General features: G+C 35.8%; 1 protein-coding gene across 5 annotated transcripts in view; it reads left to right on the top strand.

Moving 5' to 3' along the window:
- The window catches only part of LOC127869012 (rab11 family-interacting protein 4A-like), a 52,132-nt gene that overhangs the window by 19,759 nt on the left and 6,907 nt on the right, over positions 1–25,466 (top strand). For 2 of the 5 annotated variants that reach the window (XR_008044366.1, XM_052411263.1), the window contains exons 7-17: positions 279–314; positions 3,042–3,123; positions 3,696–3,799; positions 4,333–4,344; positions 6,405–6,495; positions 6,878–7,006; positions 11,420–11,536; positions 11,761–11,775; positions 14,013–14,159; positions 16,599–16,631; positions 25,026–25,160. Coding sequence is in view for 4 of the 5 variants with exons in the window: in XM_052411263.1 (XP_052267223.1) it covers positions 279–314; positions 3,042–3,123; positions 3,696–3,799; positions 4,333–4,344; positions 6,405–6,495; positions 6,878–7,006; positions 11,420–11,536; positions 11,761–11,775; positions 14,013–14,159; positions 16,599–16,631; positions 25,026–25,160 (901 nt within the window). In the remaining variant the exon portion in view is untranslated. The remainder of the gene's footprint in view (positions 1–278; positions 315–3,041; positions 3,124–3,695; positions 3,800–4,332; positions 4,345–6,404; positions 6,496–6,877; positions 7,007–11,419; positions 11,537–11,760; positions 11,776–14,012; positions 14,160–16,598; positions 16,632–25,025; positions 25,161–25,466) is intronic. The other 3 variants (XM_052411264.1, XM_052411265.1, XM_052411266.1) reach the window with 3 other exon arrangements.

Raw genomic sequence — 25,466 nt, 5'->3', positions numbered from 1 at the left:
ACTTCAATTAAGTGGTTAATAATGAAAGTATACTGTACAGTTTATTCTATTTGGTTTTAGTTCAACAGTTGAACTAAATTATTCAAAATTTAAAGGGAAAAATATATATTTATATTATTGATGACTCATTGATATCATGAGTGAGATTATTACATTTGTGAAATCCACAATTTACTATTAAATTACTCCCATGAATCCTCATGAATATCAGACATATTAAAAGGTAATGTCATTTTGACAGTGTTAAAAAGTATGTATGTTTGTATCTTTATTTTCAGTCCAAACAGAAGAATATCATCTGCAGTGTATGCTAGGTAAGTCATGTTTATTTTGGCTTTGAATCACTAAGGGGGGTGGGTCATGAAACAGAAATATTTCTTAATAACATGGCATATGCATTTTCATAATTAGGTTATTTCTGATGTTAGTGTACTGTCAAATCACATATTATTCAACATTGTGCTTATCAATTTCTAAACAAGCGAGTCAGTTATTTACATAAATGCAGGAAAAGATTACTCAGTTCTTTACCTAGTATATGTCAATAAGAATCATTGTCCATGCAGTTTTCAGTAAATCACACTTCCTCTGTTATAATGTTCTCACAAACTGAACTTAACCAAGAACAACAACAGATTAAATAATTGTTATTGATCCACTTTTTTGCTCTGGTAAATGCTGAATGCATGTGCAAGAGGTATGGTCTATGATTACCCTGTTGAGTCCTTTTCATCTGGAATAGATTTTCCTTTGGAAGTGATTTCCTTTAACCCTTTGCATGCTGGGAAATTTGTCTTCTGCTAAAATGTCGTCTGCTGAATTTCTAAGATAAGCATTTTCTTCGATTTTTTTCAAAGAATACTATCATAATAGCAAACAGTTTGGATCGAGATGAGACGCCACCTTCTGTGGCGTCTCATCTGGATCCAAACTGTTTGCAAAGGCCTTCACAATTCGGTTCCCGCACTGAAAGAGTTAACAATGAAAATCAGTTAAAGCAGAAAGTGTTGTCTCTGATAAGCCTGTGCAGACCGCACAAGTTATCTTATGCAACAATAAATGCACATGTGAGGCTCAGTTACATTTACTACATGTGCTGAATGATAAATGATGTAGGCTTAATGTTAGTAATGCCATTAGAAATCACATTATGGATGCACTTTGGTTTTTATTTTTGTTTAGACAACACACATTTTTATGCCCCCCTTTGACGAAGAGGGGGTATATTGTTTTGCACATGTCGGTAGGTCAGTCCGTCCGTCCACCAGATGGTATCCGGATGATGACTCAAAAACGCTTACGCCTAGGATCATGAAACTTCATAGGTACATTGATCATGACTCGCAGATGACCCGGAATGATTTTGAGGTCACTAGGTCAAAGGTCACGGTGACCCGAAATAGTAAAATGGTTTCCGTATGATAACTCAAGAATGCTTATGCCTAGGATCATGAAACTTCATAGGTACATTGATCATGACTCGCAGATGACCCCTATTGATTTTCAGGTCACTAGGTCAAGGTCACGGTGACCCGAAATAGTAAAATGGTTTCCGAATAATAACTCAGGAACGTTTATGCCTAGGATCATGAAACTTGATAGGTACATTGATCATAACTCGCAGATGACCCCTATTGATTTTCAGGTCACTAGGTCAAAGGTCAAGGTCACGGTGACCTGAAATAGTACAATGGTTTCTGGATAATAACTCAAGAACGCTTATGCCTAGGATCATGAAACTTCATACGTACATTGATCATGACTCGCAGATGACCCCTATTGATTTTCAGGTCACTAGGTCAAAGGTCAAGGTCATTTGAAAAAAAAGTTATGAGCTATTGTCATCACCTTGGCGTCGGCGTCTGGTTAAGTTTTGTGTTTAGGTCCACTTTTCTCATAAAGTATCAAAGCTATTGCATTCAAACTTTGTACACTTACTATCATGAGGGGACTGGGCAGGCAAAGTTAGATAACTCTGGCGTGCATTTTGACAGAATTATTTGCCCTTTTTATACCTAGAAAATTAAAAATTTGGTTAAGAAAAAAGTATACTTTTTGCGATTGGGAATATAGCCGAATTTCGGCTTTAAAATCGAGCCAAAAAAAAAAACCTGCCTTGGACCATGAAACTTCATGGGTACATTGATCATGACTGACAGATGACCCCTATTGATTTTCAGGTCACTAGGTCAAAGGTCAAGGTCACAGTGACTCGAAACTGTAAAATGGTTTCCAGGTGATAACTCAAGAATACTTAGGCCTAGGATTATGAAACTTCATAGGTACATTTATCATGACTTGCAGATGACCTCTATTGATTTTTTACTATATAGCCTTGCATCATGCATAGATTAGTGTACAAGTAGTACTGCTTTGTTAGTTGTTAAATATTTTATGTTAAAGAATAAAAGAAACATTAAATGGGTGGATTTGGTCATCTGTGGGGAGGAGGAGGCTGAATATGTCCCGAAATTAGTCAGTGAAAACCAAGATTTGGTCAGGGAAAAGTCACCATGAAACTTCATAGGTACATTGATCATGACTGACAGATGACCCCTATTGATTTTCAGGTCACTAGGTCAAATGTCAAGGTCACATTGACTCGAAACTGTAAAATGGTTTCCGGGTGATAACTCAAGAATACTTAGGCCTAGGATTATGAAACTTCATAGGTACATTTATCATGACTTGCAGATGACCTCTATTGATTTTTTACTATATAGCCTTGCATCATGCATAGATTAGTGTACAAGTAGTACTGCTTTGTTTGTTGTTAAATATTATATGTTAAAGAATAAAAGAAACATTAAATGGGTGGATTTGGTCATCTGTGGGGAGGAGGAGGCTGAATATGTCCCGAAATTAGTCAGTGAAAACCAAGATTTGGTCAGGGAAAAGTCAGTGAAAAGTCTGGGAATTTTATTTCATCAGGTTGGTGGCAACCCTGATAAACTACATAGCAACTTCATATTTGGCTTACTGGGGGGCATTGTGTTTCTCAAAGAAATCTTGTTATTTATCTTCTTGATTCTCTTCCACAGTCACTTAGCGCGGGGAGTAAGGAGTCCAAATGAAGACATTTATGATGACATAGATGGAAGTTTCCAGGAGCTCACAGACAGAGTATGTACACTGTATGGGAACGCAAATATTCACCACACATTGTAAAAAATCATTGTATAATTGCTTGTACAGGACGGGTATTTACTGACCAATTCTCAAACTTAAGTATAAAATTAAAAGATATTATTGAATCTATAATGTTTGATAGTATAATGCAGTTCAAAGACATGGAATTTAATGGGTCTATGTACACAATTTTTCATTTAAAAGTATTTATTTTTGACCTATGCAACCTTTATAGTCTGCATACATGTATAAGAAAATGCTCAACATATTTTTATTGATTCTAAATCTATATTGTTTATTCCTATGTCCCACAATGTATAAATAAATTAAGGCCCAGACCATGAATTCTAAGTTTCAATATGAGATAAAATCTTTGAAATAAAATGTTCAAAGCCAATTTACTGCCTCATGGTATTTTGTCTTACATTTTCTGCAATAATTGCCTCAATTTTAGCCCACTGAACAGAAGCTCAGCAGTAGGACGGGACCTGGCTTGTTTTGATAGAGAAAAAGTTGTTTGAGAAGTTTGAGATGCTGAATTTGTTTTGTTTTTCTTTGTTTTTCAGATAAAGTATTTAGAGAAGCAGGTTGTAAAAGTGTCAGATGAGAAAACACGCGAGGACAGTCTTAAACACAGATATAAAGATGAAAACAGTATTCTTATCAAAAGGTAACAGTGAATTGGGTTATGTACTGCTTTTCACAAGTTGGAAATGATGCCTTTTAATGGTCAATGACAGTTACATTATTGTTCTTTATGTAAAGATGGGCAAACAGATGATTGCTATTATTTTGTAGTCCTATCTTGAAGTAAATCTTTGTTTTCTTCATAGTTTGGAGAAACAAATAACTGACTTGTGAGAAATACAAATTATTGAATTTGGAAACTAAGTTTTAAATGAAAATAATGAAAAACTTGTTCTTACAGAATTGTTCTAAACATTTGAATTTAGTAACTCATTGCTGTGTTTGTTAGTTTTTATCATAATTGTTGGTTTTCTTGCTTTAAAAAATGTGTACAGTTTAAAAAATTTGTTAAATAACAGATGTGTTATACGTAAGTCTGCCAGTGTATATTTTATGTAAAAATAATAAGTATTTGTTTAGCCATGTAAACTAGTTTTGCATTATTTTGTACGTTTTGGAGTCCATGCTACCCGGAATATTTTCACTAACCATTGGTTTGTCTGAATTTTATAACAGCGTAGTGGACAGGTAAGCAAGATGTGTTGTTTGTTGGGTGACATATTCTCCGCAAGATTCTTTAAAATTTCTGTAACAACTATGTAATATACATGTATATGGATGGTGGATGTTAAAATATCTTGCCGCAAATGTTAAATCATGTAAATCCTATGTGGATTTGTTGTATGTAACATATGTCTCACTATTGCAAAGGTCAAGTTCAAACATACTACAAATGAACACCACAAGGAGACTGAATGTTGGGTATATTGCCCACTTCCATACCTCAATGGTCAAGGTCACTTACCATGAAACAGATCGTTATATGTGGAGTTTTAGACAAAAGTGGAATGGGGGGTACATGTCCTATTGGCAAATTTCTTGTTGCCATGTAGAAACAATTGTAACCAAATTTGATTGCCATGTACGATCTCATATTTCAACAAGAATTGTAGAATGTATTTTAAACATTTCTCTGCATTCTTGCGGGGAATACATGCAGTGTGGGTTTTGTTTTGTAGTGGTCAAGGTTGCTAACAGCTGTATGCTTTTCTTCTATTTTATTTCGTTAGTTTAGACAAAGTCTTATTCCATTACACATTATGAACTTATAGATAGCAGTGTTACTTTTTTTTTCTCTCTAGTAATTAAACATTATTTGTTTACATTTAAACATTATATAATGCATTTTTTAGTTTGACTTTGTTTGTCCATTGTTATTTTAATTCATTAAAGTTTTGTTGAAAAAAATGCACAATAACCACTGAAAACTTTAAAATCGATGTGATAAATCTGCCATTGAATATAATGATTTTTGTTTGTTACAAAACTGTTTTGTTTTATTTTTCAAGAGATGAAGGTTTTTTACATGGAATAATAATAAGAATTATCATAATAACAATTATTATGTGCATCTGACTATTATAGACAAAAATAGATTGAACATATAATATGCTTATGTTTTAAAACATATAAAACCACTTATTATACGTGGTACCAATACAAATTGTGGTTTTTAATTTGCATTCTCAATTAGATATATTTCTGCATTAAAAGTGCATGCCATAATCGGATTTGTTAATTTTCTGTCTTGTCTCTTTAACTGCATTTTGTGAACATAATCACTCTAGTCCATATACATCTTTGAATTTGTCACTGTATCAACTTTTTTTGTCACAGCTTGTTTTTAAATACACACTTTTTACAGGGCACTATTGTAACTTAAAGTTTGACGGAAGACTGATGTCCAATTTTCACAACTCAACTTTAGTTCTAAATGCTGAGTGCATTTAAAACATCAGTATCCAATTTTAATGTCATTGAAAATTCCATACATGGTTTATCTAAAGATATGCATGTCTCAGCAGGAGGTACTAGTTTAATGCTTCTAATGCTAATGTAGTCTTTAGTTTACTTTAAAAAAAATTCCATTAATTTATCCAGACTGTAATGTAATTGAGCCTTTCTGTGGGAAAATAGGGCATAATGCATGTTTGTAAAGTATAGTCCCAGATAAGCCTCTGCAGTCCACACAGGCTGGTCAGTGACTACATTTTCTGCCTAGACTGGACTTTTAAATGAGACTAACAAAATAAAAGTGGAATGTTTTGTCTCTGATTAGCCTGTTAAGACTACACAAGCTAATCCAGGAAACACTTTTGATTTCATTAAGCCCTGTTTTCCCAAAATGCGGCTCTGCTGTATTCTGTATGTATCTACATTTGCACTATCGTCAATTTTCTAATACTCTTATAGGCATAATAATGCTCTATTTAGCACCGTATGATAACCATATGTGATTGCAGAGTTGTGTAACTTAAAGTGAAAATAAAGTTTATTGATATTCCTGTTATTTCTGCAATTTGTTGTATGGTGAAATTGAAAGTATGTTATTAGATTTGGTCTTGTATTCTCTTTTGTACAGGACTTCAAGTATGACAGTTATGTTTCTGAACATGATCCTTGAAGTTCAATACAGATTAAAAAATGTATTTTGAAAGAAAAGGAATTCACAACATGACTATATATTGGTTTTACCTGTTGGTCTTTTGTGGAGAATTCCTGCTGTTTACGTTTTCTTTTCTCTGCAGGATTCACACGCTGGAGGAGCAGCTTAAAGATATGGAGGTCAAGTCTGATGAGCGGGTGCGGGTAGAGCAGAAAAAACTGCATGACCTTGTGGTACGTTGGTGGACATTTTGTATGATACAGGGTGTCTTTTGGCAGTATTTTGTGTGATTTCATGGATAAGTGTGGATAAGCTTTTGTTGTTGTTGTGTTTTTTGGCAATTGAAGGCATTTTCATTTCATTTACCTTTTTAAAATTTTATATTGTACTAGATGACCATTAAATGAATTTAAGCTTGTTTGCTGTTAGGTATAATGGGTGGAGTAAAGAAACAAAATAATGTTTTCTTAAGATTGTGTGTACAGTTGTCGCTAGTTTATTGTTTTGTAATTATCATGTGTTATTGCTACAAATAAACATATCTATCAAAGATTGGTATGTACCCTGGAGAAAAATACTATATCTTTCATTTTAGTATTTTGATGTGCATTTCAGTCAAAAAATAGCCTAGAGAATGACAAAGTGGAATACCTCACAATGAGGCTGCAGAACTTTGAATCAGAAAATGAACGCTTGAAGACTGATGTCGTACGGTTAAAGAATGAAAATGATAAATTGAGAATGGTAAAGATTTCAATATCTACTCATGTGTAATGTAAAACGAGCAATTATTATAAATGTTCATATCCAAAAATGTTCAGATTGTTCTTATTAAGAGTTCATTGTGTTTATTTTATCATTTATAATAAATATCTGGTTCATTAGTTTCAAAAAGAGTACCGTAGGTTTCCACGTATAGCCCGCACCCGTGTATAGCGCGCAGGCTGTTTTTTAAATGCAAAAATGGAGAAAAAATATTTTAAGACAATAAAACCACCAAATCGGACCGAAAATGGCCGCCATTTTACTATTACACAGTCCAATAATCCGGGGCATTGGAAAGCTTAATTAAGCATTCAAAATAGGAAGCGTCATTATGATTAGGAGCAGGGGTTGCATAGCACTATACTTTTCTGATAATTTTGTAATTTTCTACCAAAAGATTAACAGTCCACGTGCATTTCATGAAAAACATGAGAAAATAAGAATTAGTGTACATCGTGTGATTTTTCCTCGGGGAAAGCGTTGGCATTACCGGTAAATTTAAATTACGCATAGAAGACAGGGATACAATTGTTAAGGTATGCGGGCGAAGGACTATATTTTTTGACAATTGTTAAGACTATTCTCTCGAGAATATGGGTGGCCCTAAGAAGGGCCGTTGTTGTCTTTGTCGTTCTTCCGCGGTCGTCTAGAGCGGTCTTCCGTCGATGTCAGATGCATCGAAACCTTCAAATTCTTCTTCGTCGCTGTCGCTCTCAAAAACTTCTCTATCTGTTCGTCTGTCATTCTGGTCGGTGTTTCCTTGTAGTAGTCTTGTAGTTTGTGGTGGTCTCCTTCATCTGTAGTTGTAGAGCAGTCGTCGTCGGATGTCTTCTTCGTCATGTCGTCCTAAACAGAGTCGTCTTCAGTCGCATCTAGGTTGTTGGAAATGCAGCACTTCTTGAAGGCTTTCACAATGATGTTGGGATCCAATTGTTGCCATGCTTCTACTATCCATTTGCATATCTCCTCCAACTCCGGCTTCCGCATGCGCCCGGTTGTTGTGAAGGAGTGGTCGCCCTCGCTGTACCACTGGTTCCAGCGTCGCTGCAACAGGACCGTCATTGGCTTATTGATGGATACATCAAGTATTTGCAGGACGCTGGTCAAGCCACCCGGAATGATGGCAAGAGTGGTTTTGTAGTCCTCTTTGAGTAGGTGCAGCAGAGCCGGGGAACGATGGCACCGGAAGGCGTCGAGGACAAGGAGGCTTTGTTTGGAAAAACCACCTGGTCGTCTTCCCCAGACTGTTTTTACCCAGTCTTTAACCAGATCGTCGTCCATCCACCCCTTGTCCTGTGTTCTCACGATGATCCCGGTGGGCCACGTGACACCCTTTGGAAGTGTCTTCCGCTTGAAGACAACATACGGGGGGAGCTTTCCACCGTCTGCTGTGCATGCAAGCATGACGGTGAAGCGATTCTTTTCATTTCCCGTAGTGTTGATGGTCACCGTCTTTGACCCCTTTGCTACAATGGTCGTATGAGCAGGAAGATCAAACGTCAGCGGGGTCTGATCAGCGTTGCCAATCTGTGCCATGTCGAATTCAAAAGTCGTCCTCTTCTTTATAATATAGCGCTGAAACTCGATCAACTTGTCCTCGAAATCGCTCGGTAGCTTCTGCGCTATATGCGTTCATCTTCTTAAAGAGAGGTGGTGACGTCTCAAAAAGCCGTGGGCCCATCGAACTGACACTTTGAAGTCGTTCGTGGACTCGCTCAGACTAGCGAGCCGACGAGCCTCCATACGTAGCTCAACAGTGGAAACAGTGATTCCACTGTCGTGCCTCTTCTCTACCCAGGCGAGCAGCTGTTTTTCGACATCTGGGTAGTGAGCAGACGACCCTCGCTGAGCCTGCTTTGAACACGGAAGTTTCAGCAGACTGGACTTGTTCTTACGCCACTCCCGCACCGATGACTTGCCGACATTGAACTCATGCCCAGCAGCTCGATTACAGTGAGTCTCGGCGTACTTGACAACATCAAGCTTTTCTTTGGCGGTATACGACTGACGTACACGACCCATTTTGACAATCAAGATGAATCTTGTGTTTATGGACAATTTCAAGATAAATCTTGTGATGGTAGACAATTTCAATTGGATGATGTTCTGTATGACGATGTCAATATCTCTCTGTATTGTAGTTCAGGCGATTGCTAACGAATGTTTGAAACACCACAGTTGAACGTTGAATATTTATACACACAAAATGCAATTGCATATTGTCACAAGTCGTGGCACATATTACTCAATATCATCTGCCAATTACGAAGTGCAAAATGACCCCCTTTCACACCTACTGTTACCCGTAAAAAGACCTCGTTCGCACCTACCTTTGCCTGCTCTCTACAACAATCCCCATCGGAATTCATCGATAAGGAAGTGTTAAAACACAAACAAAGAAATGTCCGCAAGTTTATTCAAACTAATTTATTTTGACAAAACTTCTTCTACCGCGTTCATACCTACCAGTAGCGACATCTGGTTGTTTCGACAATGACCCCTCAGTCAGTACAATTATAGGGTGGTGGTTTTCTGAAAAAAAAACATGGCGGCCATTTTGATTATTTACGATTACACAACATATTTTTACCAATTTAGCAGCCAGGATAGCGTTGTATCAATGTATAACGCGCATCAGCTTTTTAATTTGATTTTTGGAGGTAAAAAACTGCGCGCTATACGTGGAAACCTACGGTATTTCAATTTTAACTCTTTCCTGATATATGTCGCCTCAATAGGTGAAATATATATGAAAAAATTGAAAATTGTTCTGTGTCAATTTACTTTTATCCCAGCTGGATAGTTAACTAAGTATTTCATTTATAGCTCTACTGGCCGAAGGCCTGAAGAGCTTATTTCATGGCATGGTTTCCGTCGTGCGTGCGTGCCTTAGACTTTTTCTTGTTTACGCGATAAAGTCCACAGTTTTCATCTGATTCTTTTCAAACTTGTTCAGTGTCTTTATATTAATGAGGACTCATACCTTATTGAAAATGGGTTACATCAGAGTAAAAAGTCCAGAATTATCTCCCCTTGAATTTGAGAAAATTGTGAAATAAGGCTTGTTTATTTTATGCTTTCTGGTGGTTTAGAGAGAAATACCAGTGAAAAATAATTGGTATTCCACTGTGAAAAATAACAGTGAAAAATATCGATATTTTTCACTGTTTTACTGTGAAATGACGTCATTTTTTCGACGAAATGACGTCATTAATCCAGCGAAATTATCAAGTAAAACTCATTAACAATGTAAATTTACGGTGAAAAAAGCATAAAATAAAAAGAAAATTTGTTAGATTCGATGGAATATCGATTTTATTTCACTCGTGATCATAGAAAATGTATATTTTCACTCGTGGCTTCGCCACTCGTTAAAATAATGTTTTCTATCATCACTTGTGAAATAAAATCGATATTCCACCGAATCCAACAAATAACCTCTATTTACGCAATGAAGTCCACAGTTTTAATCCAATCATTTCCCAACTTGCACAGTGTCTTAATCTGAATGATGAGTCAAACCCTATTGAAAATGAGCAATATCGGAGTTATAAGTCCAGAATTATCTCCCCTTGAATTTGAGAAAAAAATGAAAATCTTTAAAATTTTGCCATAACTTTTGCAATATTGAAGATAGCAACTTGATATTTGGCATGCATTTGTATCTCATGGAGCTGCACATTTTGAGTGGTGAAAGGTCAAGGTCATCCTTCAAGGTCAAAGGTCACACAAAAAAATGAAAGCGGCGCAGAAGGGAACATAGTGTTTCCGACAAACACATTTCTTGTTTGTTTACATATAAAGTTCTATCCTTTTGAAACTTCAACGGATGTTTTATATCATCAAGGGCCAGAACCCCATTCAGAGTGAAGAAAATGGGTCCAACTTATTGTTGAAAAGGAGCGATTTGAAGTTTAAATTTTACGTTTCTTCTTGTTTATGCGATAAATTTCCCATTTTGCGTCTGTTTATTTAAAACTTACTCAGATTGTTCATACTATCAAGGGCTTGAGCCCTATTGATTTCAGCCAGTAGAGCGATTCAGGCCCTCATGGGCCTCTTGTGTTAAACTTGTTTATTTGTCACAATTAAACTATTTTGTACGGCAAACTATCCTTTATTTTACACGATACTTGTCTATTTGTTTAAGAAAACATAAATGTCCTTAAAATCCATGTTAAAAAATGGTGCTGATCATGAGTTTGAGTATGTCTAGTATATTAGAATTGCAATTATTCTCATTGATCATTGTCTTATATTCTATATCTATGTCTACACAACTTTGTGTTGTTTCAATGTGTGTAAATGAAACCTTAAGGGCCTTAAACTTGACAATTGAACTCCAATATTTGAAAATGAGAACAATTAAAAAGTATTTCCATTGTTGTGCAGGACAAGATGGAGGTCATGGATCGACTGGCGGCCATGGAGGAAGATTTTAATCGGGTTTCGGCTGAATACAACGAAATGATGTCCAAGTTTGATAGGGAGCAAATTATCACAGGAAATGTATGTTCACATCTTCGCACTTTCAAGTATTGCATGGGAAAATGTGTTGTCCATTGTGTTTGTTGCATAGTTTTAGTTAACATTTAAACAATTTTGTATTGCATTTTTTGAATTGTGCTTCACATCTGAGTGTTGTTGTTGTTGTAAAGAAATTGTCAGGATTTTAATGTCTTGGACTCATCAAGTATCATGTGGTGTCACTGTATTGTTTTATTCCCCAACAGCCTGCTTCGGGAAAGGTAGTTATTTGCTCATTTTCTAAGTCTGTGTGATTGCGTGGTGTTAGTTTTCTGCTTTGGCTTATGGTTTAGGGAGGAAATTCTTATAAATAGTATAGAAATGTAAAAAGAAGTTACATCCCTTACATTGGGTGATTTGACAAGTTACATATGTTCTATGAAATGTATTGAAAAGTATATTTATAGGGTTAAAAACAGGAACAGAAATACGTATAATATTTATGACTTGAATTTTGATATAAAATAAATTTAAATTTTAAAGAAATATGTAATTTATTCTCTATAGCCAGTGAAATTCATTTTACAATTAGTTTGAGATACAGTTGATTTCCACAATATTATTCTTAAACCGCCACTTTTATACTAAAATAAGCCTTTATTCACTCAGTCATTATAATGCAGTAAGGTAGGATGGGGTTGTTAACATTTAACTTGTTTTGCAATCTCACATTACTAGTAGTCCTAGTTCCCACAGTACAAATAGTTCAGTTGTCCGATTAGAGGGTAAATTTACCCAACAGATTAATTCTATTTTAGTCAAAGAAATCAATATTTCTTATGTTCCACCTCAGAGCTTTAGCAAAAAGATTTTCTTCTGTAAAATATATATTTGTTTAGACTAATACATGTATATTTTATTAAACATGTTCTGTCATTTTTAAGTCTATTGGAATTTATAAATATTTTATGTATCTCTTAATTTGATTTAACTGTTATTTACAGAGGCTGTTATTAAATTCATTGCAACAATTATGTCTGTAACTTTGATGACACAGTTTATGACAACATTTGTGTTTATTGCATTATTAATTACCAAGACTGTTACTGTTCACGCATAGCTATTTATCAGCACAGTTCCAATTTTCTTGCATTTTATTAGCTCATCTATTTTTTTAAACAAAAAGTATGAGCTATTGTCATCACCTGAGCGCCGGCGTTCGGTTAAGTTTTGTGTTTAGGTCCACTTTTCTCATGAAGCATCAAAGCTATTGCATTCATACATGGCACACTTACTTACTATCATGAGGGGACTGGGCAGGCAAAGTTAGATAACTCTGGCTGGCATTTTGACAGAATTATGTGCCCTTTTTATACTTAGAAAATTGAAAATTTGGTTAAGTTTTGTGTTTAGGTCCACTTTATTACTAAAGTAACAAAGCTATTGCTTTCATACTTGCAACACTTACTAACTATCATAAGGGGACTGTGCAGGCAAAGTAATGTAACTCTGACTGGCATTTTTACAGAATTATTGCCCCTTTTATATTTTGAAAATTGAAAATTTGGTTAAGTTTTGTGTTTAGGTCCACTTTATTCCTTAAGTATCAAAGCTATTGCTTTCATACTTGCAACACTTACTGACTATCATAAGGGGACTGTGAAGGCAAAGTAATGTAACTTTGACAGGTATTTTCACAGAATTATGGCCCCTTTTATTCTTTGAAATTTAGATGAGCTGTCTGCACCTGCTTGGCGGTGCTCTTGTTTTGCCATTTGTTTAACATGCATACATACAGATACATACATGGAAACAGCTTTTTACTTATTATTTTTCAAGTTATGTATATAATGAATTATTTTTAATATATAGTAATTATGCCATTGATAAATATAAATAGGAAGTAAAATTAATTTCTTATTTATAACAAACAAACTATTAAAGTTAAATATTGCTATTTTTATCAGTGTACATTTACTTTTCAATGTTTTTCAAAAGTATCAACATTTGTTTTTCTGTGTTTTATTTGTTTTCTAGTTGTTCCTTTAGTGGACATTGTGCTTAAATGTGGTAAAAAGTAAACACAAATAATAATTGAAATAAATTTATGTGTGAACCCATTCCCACTTAGAAGCAAAGTAAAAATGGCTATGTGCAAACAGCATAAAACAAGAACAGCCTGCAAGTAACTCGCAGTCTATTCAGGTTTTGTGCTGTTTGCTGCTCATCAGTATCTAAGGGTTGGAAATGAAGACTTAAAAACTTGAATCTAGTCAGAAAGGTTTTTAATTAAATTTAGCTTTCAAAGGGACTGCAAATGCGTCAAAATACGTATCTCAGTGGAAAAGGTTTAAACATGGACTGTCAGTAATCAGAGCCAAGAAAACAGAGAAAACTTTAAGTAAAGTGTTTAAGTTAAAGCAAAAGCAGTGTGTGTGATAAGAAATAGTTTTAGCCAAAAAAGCTAAGTAGAATTTAAATTTAACATTAATATTTTCCATATTTTCCATATCCACAGCTTCTAGATGAGCTGCAGAAGGAGTTGGAAGATCTACGGCGGTACAAGATTGACACTGAACACCGGCACGGGCACATGGCTCGAACACCCAGTCTGACAGACTCTAATGGCTTCATACTGCACGCTGAGATGCAGAAACTGAAAGAGGTGAGATATTTATGTTTGGGCTGGCATGATATATCGTATGTACGTGATGTTGGTTTATTTTGATGACATCATGTTTTAGTTGATGTCAGTTCACAGTTTTGGGGCTAATGTGGAGGATGGTCTGTTTTATATGTTGCATTTAATTGAGAACTAAGAAAGAAAATCCTTTTGTGCAGCTTAAAGATTTTTTATTTTCAAACAGACTCGCCATGAAAGAAAGTAAAGCCTACTTGAAAATGCTTCAAGTATTGACGTAACAGTCACCATGTTTAAGACAATATATCAGATTTGAGTCTTAAACTGAATGTTACTAATTTTAATATCCTTTACAAAGCGCTCTATTAAGTGTTAGCTGTGTTTGAAATAAAAGAGGTTGTTGAAATCTTGCCCCTTGTTACATAAGCAAAAACCTGCTATCTGGGATATGGTTTTTGTGTGTAAAAGGTCATCAACACATTCATTATTGAGATGGTTTATTCAAGTAAGTGTATACATCAATTACCATCTGAATTCAACCAACAGGAAAATGTTGTGCTTAAATATGCAGAGTCTTAACTGAATTTTCTGTACAGGAAATTAATGTAAACTTAATTGTAATGTTCAAATGGAAGGGCAGTACATTTGAATGTTTTAACATGCATCAAATTGATTTTCAGTGCAATGTATTGATATTTGTTGGGTAACCATTTTTATGTCCAAAAAATTATGATGAAAGTGTTTCAATATAATTTTAACCATTTCTTTGTTCAATCTGGATTTTCATCTAACACTGAAAAGACAGATGTTGATAAATGTATTGTGTACTTGTTTATGGAAAAGCTCAAAGATGCATGAAGGTTGGCCTATTGAAGTACATTCAATTGTTGTTCGGAATCAGTCAGGCATGGGAATTGCATGGGAACTGGCTGACCTTTTAGTTCATGTGAGATTAAATATACCATTTTAGAGAAATTCACATGCACTATGTCAAATGCAAAGTTTTTTAAGTGAAGCATAGGATGTTTTGTCATCATGGATTTTTTCTTCCGATCTTTTTGTGAAACAGGTGTGGTCTTGATTTAGGTTATGTGAATCAAGATACTTATAGTATTGCAAAATTAACAAACCTTGTAGTATTACCTGTTACAAATAAAGTAACATATTTTGAAATAGACAAAATGTTTAATTTTATCATGTGTACTTTGAAATGTTAGGAATGTCATGGGTTGATGTTGAAATCTGGCAAAATGGAAAGTAAAACAGCAGGTTCACACTCAATGATCCATTTTTATAAGACTTCTAACACGTCTATGTGTATCTGTAGTATATAATGCATAACTAATATTCAGGCTATATTAACACGTTTCAAGCTTTCAAACAAATTGAAATTATTATCTCGTGTATTTTTAGAAAAGAACATAACAATAATAAACCCTATTTATCACAATACTATGCTATTTGTTATGTTGACATGGTTACATTGAAGTGAATTTTGAATGAGCACTTAGGTTTACTGTGCAATGAAATAGCTAGTGTCACACCTCAATAACAAACTAGTGCTGCCTAGGGCTACACAGTTTCTATGACTCAGATAAGTTGTAATTAAAAAGCAACAACATTTACTTGTGAATAATTCAATCAATAATTGTGTTGGCCATTATGTTTAGGTAACACAATTTTGAGATTTAAAGCATTCAAAGACATCGGCCAAGTGTTTAAGATACCTTGGTTGTATACCTAATTCCAAAACAAATAGATCAGATTTTTGTCTGGTTTGCCTTACTTAAATTTAAAAAAAATGCACCCCTGTTGTTGATTTTTTCCAGCTCCTGATTTTAAAAAGCAGAGGTGTTGTTTTTTCTATTTGTTTTTGTTAACAGAGTTGTTAATATAGAGTGGTAAAGGTAAACTGTCAAACGTTCAAAATGGCAGCCTTAAATAAGGTTAATTAATTAAGCAGAAATGTTCAACACATGTGTACACAATATTTGGTTTTCATTGTGCCATTTGCACTCACCTCTGCTTATATCAAAAATGGAATACAAATATTTGAGCCTCGCTATGTGAAAAGGAGGTTTAATGCATGTGCAGTCCGCACAGGCTACCGGTAATCAGGGACGACACTTTCCACCTAAACTGGATTTTTGCTAAGAAGAGACTTTCTTTAAACAAAAATATATGATAAAAGCGTGGAGGCACATGCAATAAACCCCCTTTTCACAGAGCACGGCTCATTTGTATTTTTAGTTTAATTACACTCGCTTGCTCTTATGTTTTGGGGAAGAATTCTGTCAAACAACTGATCAACCTGCAATATTGAAGATAGCATATATTAATTTCATCTCAATGTTCATTGGTCATTAATATTAAATCAAATTTATTTTGACATTGAAAACATAGTAAAGGCCCAGTGCTTACGTATTGGTTCCCTAATTTACTCCCTGTATTGTCTTTATGCAGACATTATGGGAGGAATGGAGGGAAGCATCCCAGGTGTGTATTCCCTTAATGTTGTCTGTTGTCTGGTTCTTTTGGTGCTTTTTTGTACCTTCATTATCTGGAGCGCAAAGAAATCTTATATTGTATCTCATCAAAGTATTGTGCCATTTAATAATTTAAATGTATTTACCACAATCAGTGATTGTGATTTTGTGAGTGATTTTTATACCCCCAGATCGAATGATCGGGGTTATATTGTTTTTGGCCTGTCTGTCTGTCATTGAATGTGTGTGTCTGTATGTCTGTCCCGAAACTTTAACCTTGGTCACAACTTTTGCAATATTGAAGATAGCAACTTGATATTTGGCATGCACGTGTATCTCATGGAGCTGAACATTTTGAGTGGTGAAAGGTCAAGGTCATCTTTCAAGGTCAAAGGTCTTTTTTTTTCTAAAATAGCTGCCGTGTGGCTTCAAAGCGGCGCAGTTAGGGGCATTGTGTTTCACAAACACAGCTCTTGTTTGGTTTATTCACACTAGGTTTCATGTTATTTGGTACTTATATTTAAGATCATATAAAGTTTGGTAATTGTATTTTTTTTCAGGCTCAAAAATGCATATTTTACTAGTTTTAGTTGACTTTGTTGTTTAATATCATTTATTTGTTTAAATGATTAGATGGTACAATTATTTCTTTTGAAAGGCAATAGGACTGTTTCATAAAGGCAATTTGAATGTTTGAAAAGTGTTTGGGTTTGCATGCATTTTTAGCTCACCTGATTGCTCAGGTGAGCTTTTGTGACCGGTCTTTGTCCGCCGTCCGTCGTCCGCCGTTGTTCGTAAACACTTTGGAGGCTGCATTTATTGTCCGATCTTCATGAAACTTGGTCAGAAGATTTGTCCCAATGATATCTTGATCAAGTTCAAAACTGGGTCAAAAACTTGGTCACTAGGTAAAAAAAAAAGAAAACATCTTGTAAACACTGTAGAAGTCACATTTAATGCCCAGTCTTCATGTAACTTTGTCAAAATGTTTGTCTTAATGATATGTTGGTTGAGTTCAAAAGTGGTTCTGGTCCGTTGAAAAACATGGCCACCAGTGGGCGGGGCAGTTTTCTTTATTTGGCTATAGAGAAACCTTGTAAACACTCTAGAAGTCACAATTTTTGCCCAATCATCATGAAAGTTGGTCAAAACAGTGGTTTTGTTGATATCTTGGACGAGTTCGAAAATGGTCCAGATCGGTGAAAAACATGGCTGCCAGTGGGCGGGGCATTTTTCTCTATATGTATACAGTGAAAGCATGTGAACACTGTAGAAGTGACATTTTCGGCCCAATTTTCATGAAATTTTGTCAGAACATTTGTTTCCTTGATACGAGATTTTAAGTTAAAAAATGGTTCCGGTCAGTTGAATAACATGGCTGCCGGGGGGGGGGGGGGGAAGGGGGGGGCAGTTTTCTTTTATTTATATAGTAAAAAAAGCTTGTGAACACTCTAGAAGTAACATTTTTTGCCCGATCATCATGAAACTTGGTGAAATGATTGGTTTTATATCAGATGAGTTCGCAAATGGTCCCGATCAGTCAAAAAACATGGCCGCCAGGGGGGCAGTTTTCCTTATGTGACTAGAGAAAACCTTGTGATCGAACACTATAGAAGTCTAATTTTTTGCCTAATCATCGTGAAACTTAGTCAATACATTGGTTTTATTGATTTCTCGGACAAGTTGGAAAATGGCTCAGATCGGTGAAACACACTTTTTAGCTCACCTGATTGCTCAGGTGAGGTTTTAGAATTGGTCGTTGTCCGCCGTCCATTCGTCCACATTTGGTTTGTAAACACTCTAGCATTCACACTTCTCAAGCATTCTTTATGAAAATTGTTGAAAGATCTCAGTCAAGTTTGATAATGAGCAAAATCACATAATTAATGCCATAATTATTGCCCTTAGATTGTCCAAATTTTCATTATATTATACAAAATCCTTGTAAACACTCTAGAGGTCACAATTTTGTTTCAGATTTTATGAATCTTGGTCAAAATATTTATTTTTGTAAGCAGAGTTTGATGTTTGGTAAGGGGGGTCAACTCAAAATATAGGTCACCAGGTAAAATCTTACACAAAAAAAACAACTCCATGCGCCAGAGTTTTGGTTCAATAATGATGAAACTTGTGTTTGTCTGGACAATATCTAGGTCAAGTTTGACTTTTGGTGAAGATTAAATGAACTGACTCCTCTCAGGTGAGCGAATTAGGGCCATCTTGGCCCTCTTGTCTTTAAAATTTGGTTTCAGTTATTGTTCATGCAACAGAAACTATGTATTTTTTCCACTCATCTTTCACTCGTGCAACAATTGGTCTTATGCCTTTTTGCATGAAGTGGCTCATAGTACATTTTGGCTTCATAGGAGCTTTTAATGTGTATTAAATATCTTGGTTGTTTGTGTTTATTACATGTATTCCTTAACCTAAAAATTGAACCATGAACAAAAACACAAGTATTTAAAAACTTTCTGCATGTAATACACATACAACAGGAAACAATTTTGGAGTACAGTAAAACTTGTTTAACCTGAGGTAATACTGGGATGATAAAAATGCTAAGATTTTCCAACAGTCCCCAGTTATCAAGATTTCCGTGTAATATTAACTTACCCTGAACCCACAATTGCAAGAATTATATAGTTTTCTATGCTCAAGTTTAAGGTGGCAACTCCATATTGAATATTTTTCTAGTAACCTTAGTTACCTTTGGTATTTGAGTTAGAGATGCTCAAGTTAAAGAAGTTTTACTGTAGTGGACATTTAAATACATTTTAATAAATATGAAACAAGTACATGCTTGATATGTTTTCTGCTTTTCAGCTCACCTGATTGCTTTTGTGACCGGTCTTTGTCCGTCGTATGTCCGTCCGTCCGTTAACATTTGCTCGTAAACACTCTAGAGGCCACATTTCTTGTCCCATCTTCATGAAACTTGGTCAGAAGCTTTGTCCCAATGAAATCTCGGTCGAGTTCGAAACTGGGTTGTGCCGGGTCAAAAACTAGGTCACTAGGTCAAAAAAAAGAAAAAACTTGTACACACTTTAGAAGTCACATTTCATGCCCAATCTTCATATAACTTTGTCAAAATGTTTGTCTTAATGATATCTTGGTTGAGTTCAAAAGTGGTTCTGATCCGTTGAAAAACATGGCCGCCAGTGGGCGGGGCAGTTTTCCTTATTTGGCTATAGAGAAACCTTGTAAACACTCTAGAAGTCACAATTTTTGCCCAATCATCATGAAAGTTGCTCAAAACATTGGTTCAATTGATGTCTCGGAAGAGTTCGAAAATGGTCAAGATCGGTGAAAAAACATGGCCACCAGTGGGCGGGGCATTTTTCCCTATATGTATATAGTGGCCGTTTTCCCTATTTGGCTATAGAGAAACCTTGTAAACACTCTTGAAGTCAAAATTTTTGCCCAATCATCATGAAAATTGGTCAAAATATTGGTTTTATTGATATCTCGGACTAGTTTGAAAATGGTCGGGATCGGTGAAAAAACATGGCATTTTTCTCTATATGTATATAGTGAAAACATGTGAACACAGTAAAAGTCAAATTTTTGGCCCAATTTTCATGAAATTTGCTCAGAACATTTGTTTTCTTGATACGAGAGTTGAGTTAAAAAATAGTTCCGGTCAGTTGAATAACATGGCTGCTGGGAGGGGGGCCGTTTTCTCATTATGCCCCCCCCCCCCTTTTGAAGAAGAGGGGGTATATTGTTTTGCTCATGTCGGTCCGTCCACCAGATGGTTTCCAGATGATAACTCAAGAGCGCTTATGCCAAGGATCATGAAACTTCATAGGTACATTGATCATGACTCGCAGATGACCCCTATTGATTTTCAGGTCACTAGGTCAAAGGTCAAGGTCACGATGACCCGAAATAGTAAAATGGTTTCTGGATGATAACTCAAGAACGCTTATGCCTAGGATCATGAAACTTCATAGATACATTGATCATGACTTGCAGATGACCCCTATTGATTTTCAGGTCACTAGGTCAAAGGTCAAGGTCACGGTGACCCAAAGCAGTAAAATGATTTCCGGATGATAACTCAAGAACGCTTATGCCTAGGATCATGAAACTTCATAGATACATTGATCATCACTCGCAGATAACCCCTATTGATTTTCAGGTCACTAGATCAAAGGTCAAGGTCACGATGACCTGAAATATTAAAATGGTTTCTGGATGATAACTTAAGACCGCTTAGGCCTAGGATCATGAAACTTCATAGGTACATTGATCATAACTCGTAGATGACCCCTATTGATTTTCAGGTCACTAGGTCAAAGGTCAAGGTCATGATGACCCGAAATAGTAAAATGGTTTCCGGATGATAACTCAAGAACGCTTAGGCCTAGGATCATGAAACTTCATAGGTACATTGATCATGACTCGTAGATGACCCCTATTGATTTTCAGGTCAAAGGTCAAGGTCACGGTGACCCGAAATAATAAAATGGTTTCCAGATGATAACTCAAGAACTTTTATGCCTAGGATCATGAAACTTCATAGGTACATTGATCATGACTCGAAGATGACCCCTATTGATTTTCAGGTCACTAGGTCAAAGGTCAAGGTCACGGTGACCTGAAATAGTAAAATGGTTTCTGGATGATAACTCAAGAACGCTTATGCCTAGGATCATGAAACTTCATAGGTACAATGATCATGACTCGCAGATGACCCCTATTGATTAACAGGTCACTAGGTCAAAGGTCAAGGTCACAATGACCCAAAATAGTAAAATGGTTTCTGGATGATAACTCAAGAACGCTTATGCCTAGGTTCATGAAACTTCATAGGTACAATGATCATGACTCGCAGATGACCCCTATTGATTATCAGGTCACTAGGTCAAAGGTCAAGGTCACAGTGCCAAAAAACGTCGCACAATAGCTGTCAAGGTCATGGTGACTCAACTTAGAAAAATGGTTTCCGGATGATAACTCAAGAGTGCTTACGCCTATGATCATGATACTTCATAGGTACATTGATCATGGCTCGCAGATGAAATAATGATGAAACTTGACCAGGATGTTTGTCCTGACAATATCTAGGTCAAGTTTGACATTTGGTTAAGATTGAATGAACCGACTCCTCAGGTGAGCGAACTAGGGCCATCTTGGCCCTCTTGTTTCTATAAAGTAATAATTTTAATGACGTTTTATGGCAGGTTTTTAACCAAGGTTGTAATTAATTTAAGTTTTGGGGACTTTACTCTTATTATATATATTTAAACTGTATGTAGGATGCCCTGACCCGATTGATTCCTTAAAATGCCTTATAAATGTATTGTATTGGGACTTGTCCTAAACATATTTAGTTAATGTGGCATTTACTTGTCCACAATGTTGGATGCATTTACTTGTCCACAATGTTGGATTTTTGTTAGAAACAGATAATTGTTCATCAGATTTAGGCTGTATTTTTTTCATTTTTAGCTCATCTATTTTTTGAAAAAAAATTATGAGCTATTGTCATCACCTTGGCGTCGGCGTCGGCGTCCGGTTAAGTTTTGCGTTTAGGTCCACTTTTCTCAGAAAGTATCAATGCTATTGCATTCAAACTTGGTACACTTACTTACTATCATGAGGGGACTGGGCAGGCAAAGTTAGATAACTCTGGCGTGCATTTTGACTGAATTATGTGCCCTTTTTATACTTAGAAAATTGAAAATTTTGGTTAAGTTTTGCGTTTAGGTCCACTTTTTTCAGAAAGTATCAATGCTATTGCATTCAAACTTGGTACACTTACTTACTATCATGAGGGGACTGGGCACGCAAAGTTAGATAACTCTGGCTGGCATTTTGACAGAATTATGTGCCCTTTTTATACTTAGAAAATTGAAAATTTTGGTTAAGTTTTGTGTTAAGGTCCATTTTATTCCTTAAGTATCAAAGCTATTGCTTTCATACTTGCAACACTTACTAACTACCGTAAGGGGACTGTGCAGGCAAAGTAATGTAACTCTGACTGGCATTTGGACGGAATTATGGGCCCTTTATACTTAGAAAATTGAAAGTTTGGTTAAGTTTTGTGTTTTGGTCCACTTTACCCCTAAAGTATCATAGATATTGCTATCATACTTGGAACACTCGCAAACTATCATAAGGGTACAGTAAAAGGACAAGTTGCATAACTCTGGATGTCATTTTTACAGAATTATGGCCCTTTTTTGACTTAGTAACTTTGAATATATGGTTAAATTTTGTGTTTCGATCCACTTTACTTCTTAAGTATCAAGGCTATTGCTTTCAAACTTCAAATACTTTCATGCTATCATGAGGTTACTGTACCTGGCAAGTTGAATTTTACCTTGACCTTTGAATGACCTTGACTCTCAAGGTCAAATTATTAATTTTCTCTAAAATTGCCATAACTTCTTTATTTATGATTAGATTTGATTGATACTTTGACAAAACTACTCTTACCTGACATACCACAATAGACTCCACCCAAACCATCGCCCGTGCCCCCCCCCCCCCCAACCCCCCCCCCCGCCCCTATTTTTTTTTTTTTTTTTTTTTTTTTTTTAAGATCATCTCACAAATGACCACCACACCCTCACACTATACCCCCCCCCCCCCCACCCCACCCCCTCCCCAATTATTTTTTTTAAACGGTTAAAAAACAAAACTATTTATTTTGATTATTTTATGTTTGAAATACCGTCCAACCATCGCACCCAAGAATCCCCCCCCACCCCCCCTCCCCCCACCCGAATCCCCCCCCCCCCCTATTTTTTTTTTTTTTTTTTTTTTTTTTTAAGATCATCTCACAAATTACCACCACACCCTCACACTATACCCCCCCCCCACCTCACCCCCCCCCCCCTATTTTTTTTATGAAACGGTTAAAAAACACAAATATTTATTTTTATTATTTTATGTTTGAAATACCGTCCAACCATCGCACCCAAGAAACCCCCCCCACCCCCCCCCCACCCCCCCACCCCCCCCCCCCACCCCCGATTTTTTTTTTCCTTTTTTTCGCATTTTTGGAAGAAAATGTAATAAATGTCCACACCCCCACACAATGCACCGCTCTTCACTCCACCCCTCCCTCCTTTGTGATTGAAAATGAGAGTCCCTTCACCTTTAAAAAGAAAATAGATGAGCAGTCTGCACCCGCAAGGCGGTGCTCTTGTTATAATCTGGTATGGGTTGTTTAAAAGGACAAAACATTTATTTCATTAAAACAAAAATATTTATGTTTGTTTGTTTGTATTTGCTACATACATATATATTTTTGTAATCCTTTTAAGACAGATTCTGCTGAAAGTATATTCTTTTTTTGTTGTTAATAAAACAACATACATGCCCTACATACAAAATCACACTTTTTATCTTATAGTAGAAAATGCATTGCTGTTGGGCAACAATGCATGGGAAGTCAATTATGGTGGCTAATTCATAAACATGAGGATTAAATTGGAGTGCTTTATAATGATGAACCAGCATAAGGTTTGAGTGGCTGTAATACAAGCTTAATTATAGCAATCACTGTGTGTATTCATAAAAAGACATTAACTTTGCTAGTACGAAGTGATTACGATTGGCAGTCAATGGCTTATGGTCTAAAGAGTCAAATCTGCATAGACTCTATGTCACCAAGTTAAATGAGAATGGATTTGGGAAACTGGAGTTTGTAAATTATATATATATTTATTTATTCTTAAACCAAGTTAAGTTGATTTTGAACTGTTATGTAAACTATTATGAATATACTTGTGATGTGATCGGTAACAACCTTTAATAAAATAAAAACATTGACCAGTATTTTAATGTTTGTTTACATATACCTTTATTCTGGACTCAACACACTGTATGATTTCATATAAAATAAAATAAATTTGTATATACTCTATTTGTATATTTCCCTACTCTGTGTACATTCAAATAATCAAAATGGGTCTTGAACAATATGCAGTAGGCCTATCTCCAGACCAGCCTGCGCAGTTTAATCCGAAGCTACCATGTCCTATAAGTCAAATTGGGTATTATAGTCCTGTTAGGTATTGTAGTCTCTTAAGGGAACAGAGAGGTACCTGACCAGACTGTGTGGATGCAAAAGCTAGCCTGGAGCTTTGCTGGCAACATATGGCATAAGACCCATTTTTGCATGTGGCTCATAAGATACCCAGTTCTGGTACTTGTCTTGAAGTTGCATGTCTTGATTAATAGTGCAAGATCCAATAACCAAGACAACAAATCTCTATAATGGAGGAAAGATCAGATGGTAAAAAATGCTGTAAAACAGAGGCTGAGTGCAGTTACGTGATATTTTTAAGCCTAGATCTTTCTCCACAAAAGCCCATGGTTTAATTTACAAAAATGAGCTTAAAAGAACTAGGTAAAACCCCACTAATATGATGATGTTTTGAAATTGCAGGCCAACAAGCACCTTGCAGAGGAGAATGAGGAGCTGAATGCCCAGCTATTGGCCCAGACTGTACAGGAGGGGCGGCATATCATGCAGGAAGGATCCTCATTGGCCGAGGAGCTCGACCACATGACCAAGGAGGAGGTACTTTTGAGTTTGAATTTCTGCAGCTATATTTAGAAATCTTAATTGGTTATAAGTCAGTAGTCCACAATATTCAGGATAATCATCCAGCTCTATATGTTATATAGAGAATAAATAGTTACTTTTTTTTCAAGAAAAAATTAATACAAATATTAAAGACTACTTATGATTCATAGGAAGTATATGTCAGTATAAATACAAAACAAAGTTGAGTCATACTCTAGGAAACTTGGGCTTAATGCATGGGCTATTTTAATTGGGGCCACACTTAACACACATCCATTAAGCTTGGTTATCTCAGAGAAT

This window comes from Dreissena polymorpha, chromosome 2 (genome assembly GCF_020536995.1).
Source record: "Dreissena polymorpha isolate Duluth1 chromosome 2, UMN_Dpol_1.0, whole genome shotgun sequence".
NCBI classification, from domain to species: domain Eukaryota; kingdom Metazoa; phylum Mollusca; class Bivalvia; order Myida; family Dreissenidae; genus Dreissena; species Dreissena polymorpha.
This window is presented reverse-complemented; position numbering and strand designations above follow the sequence as displayed.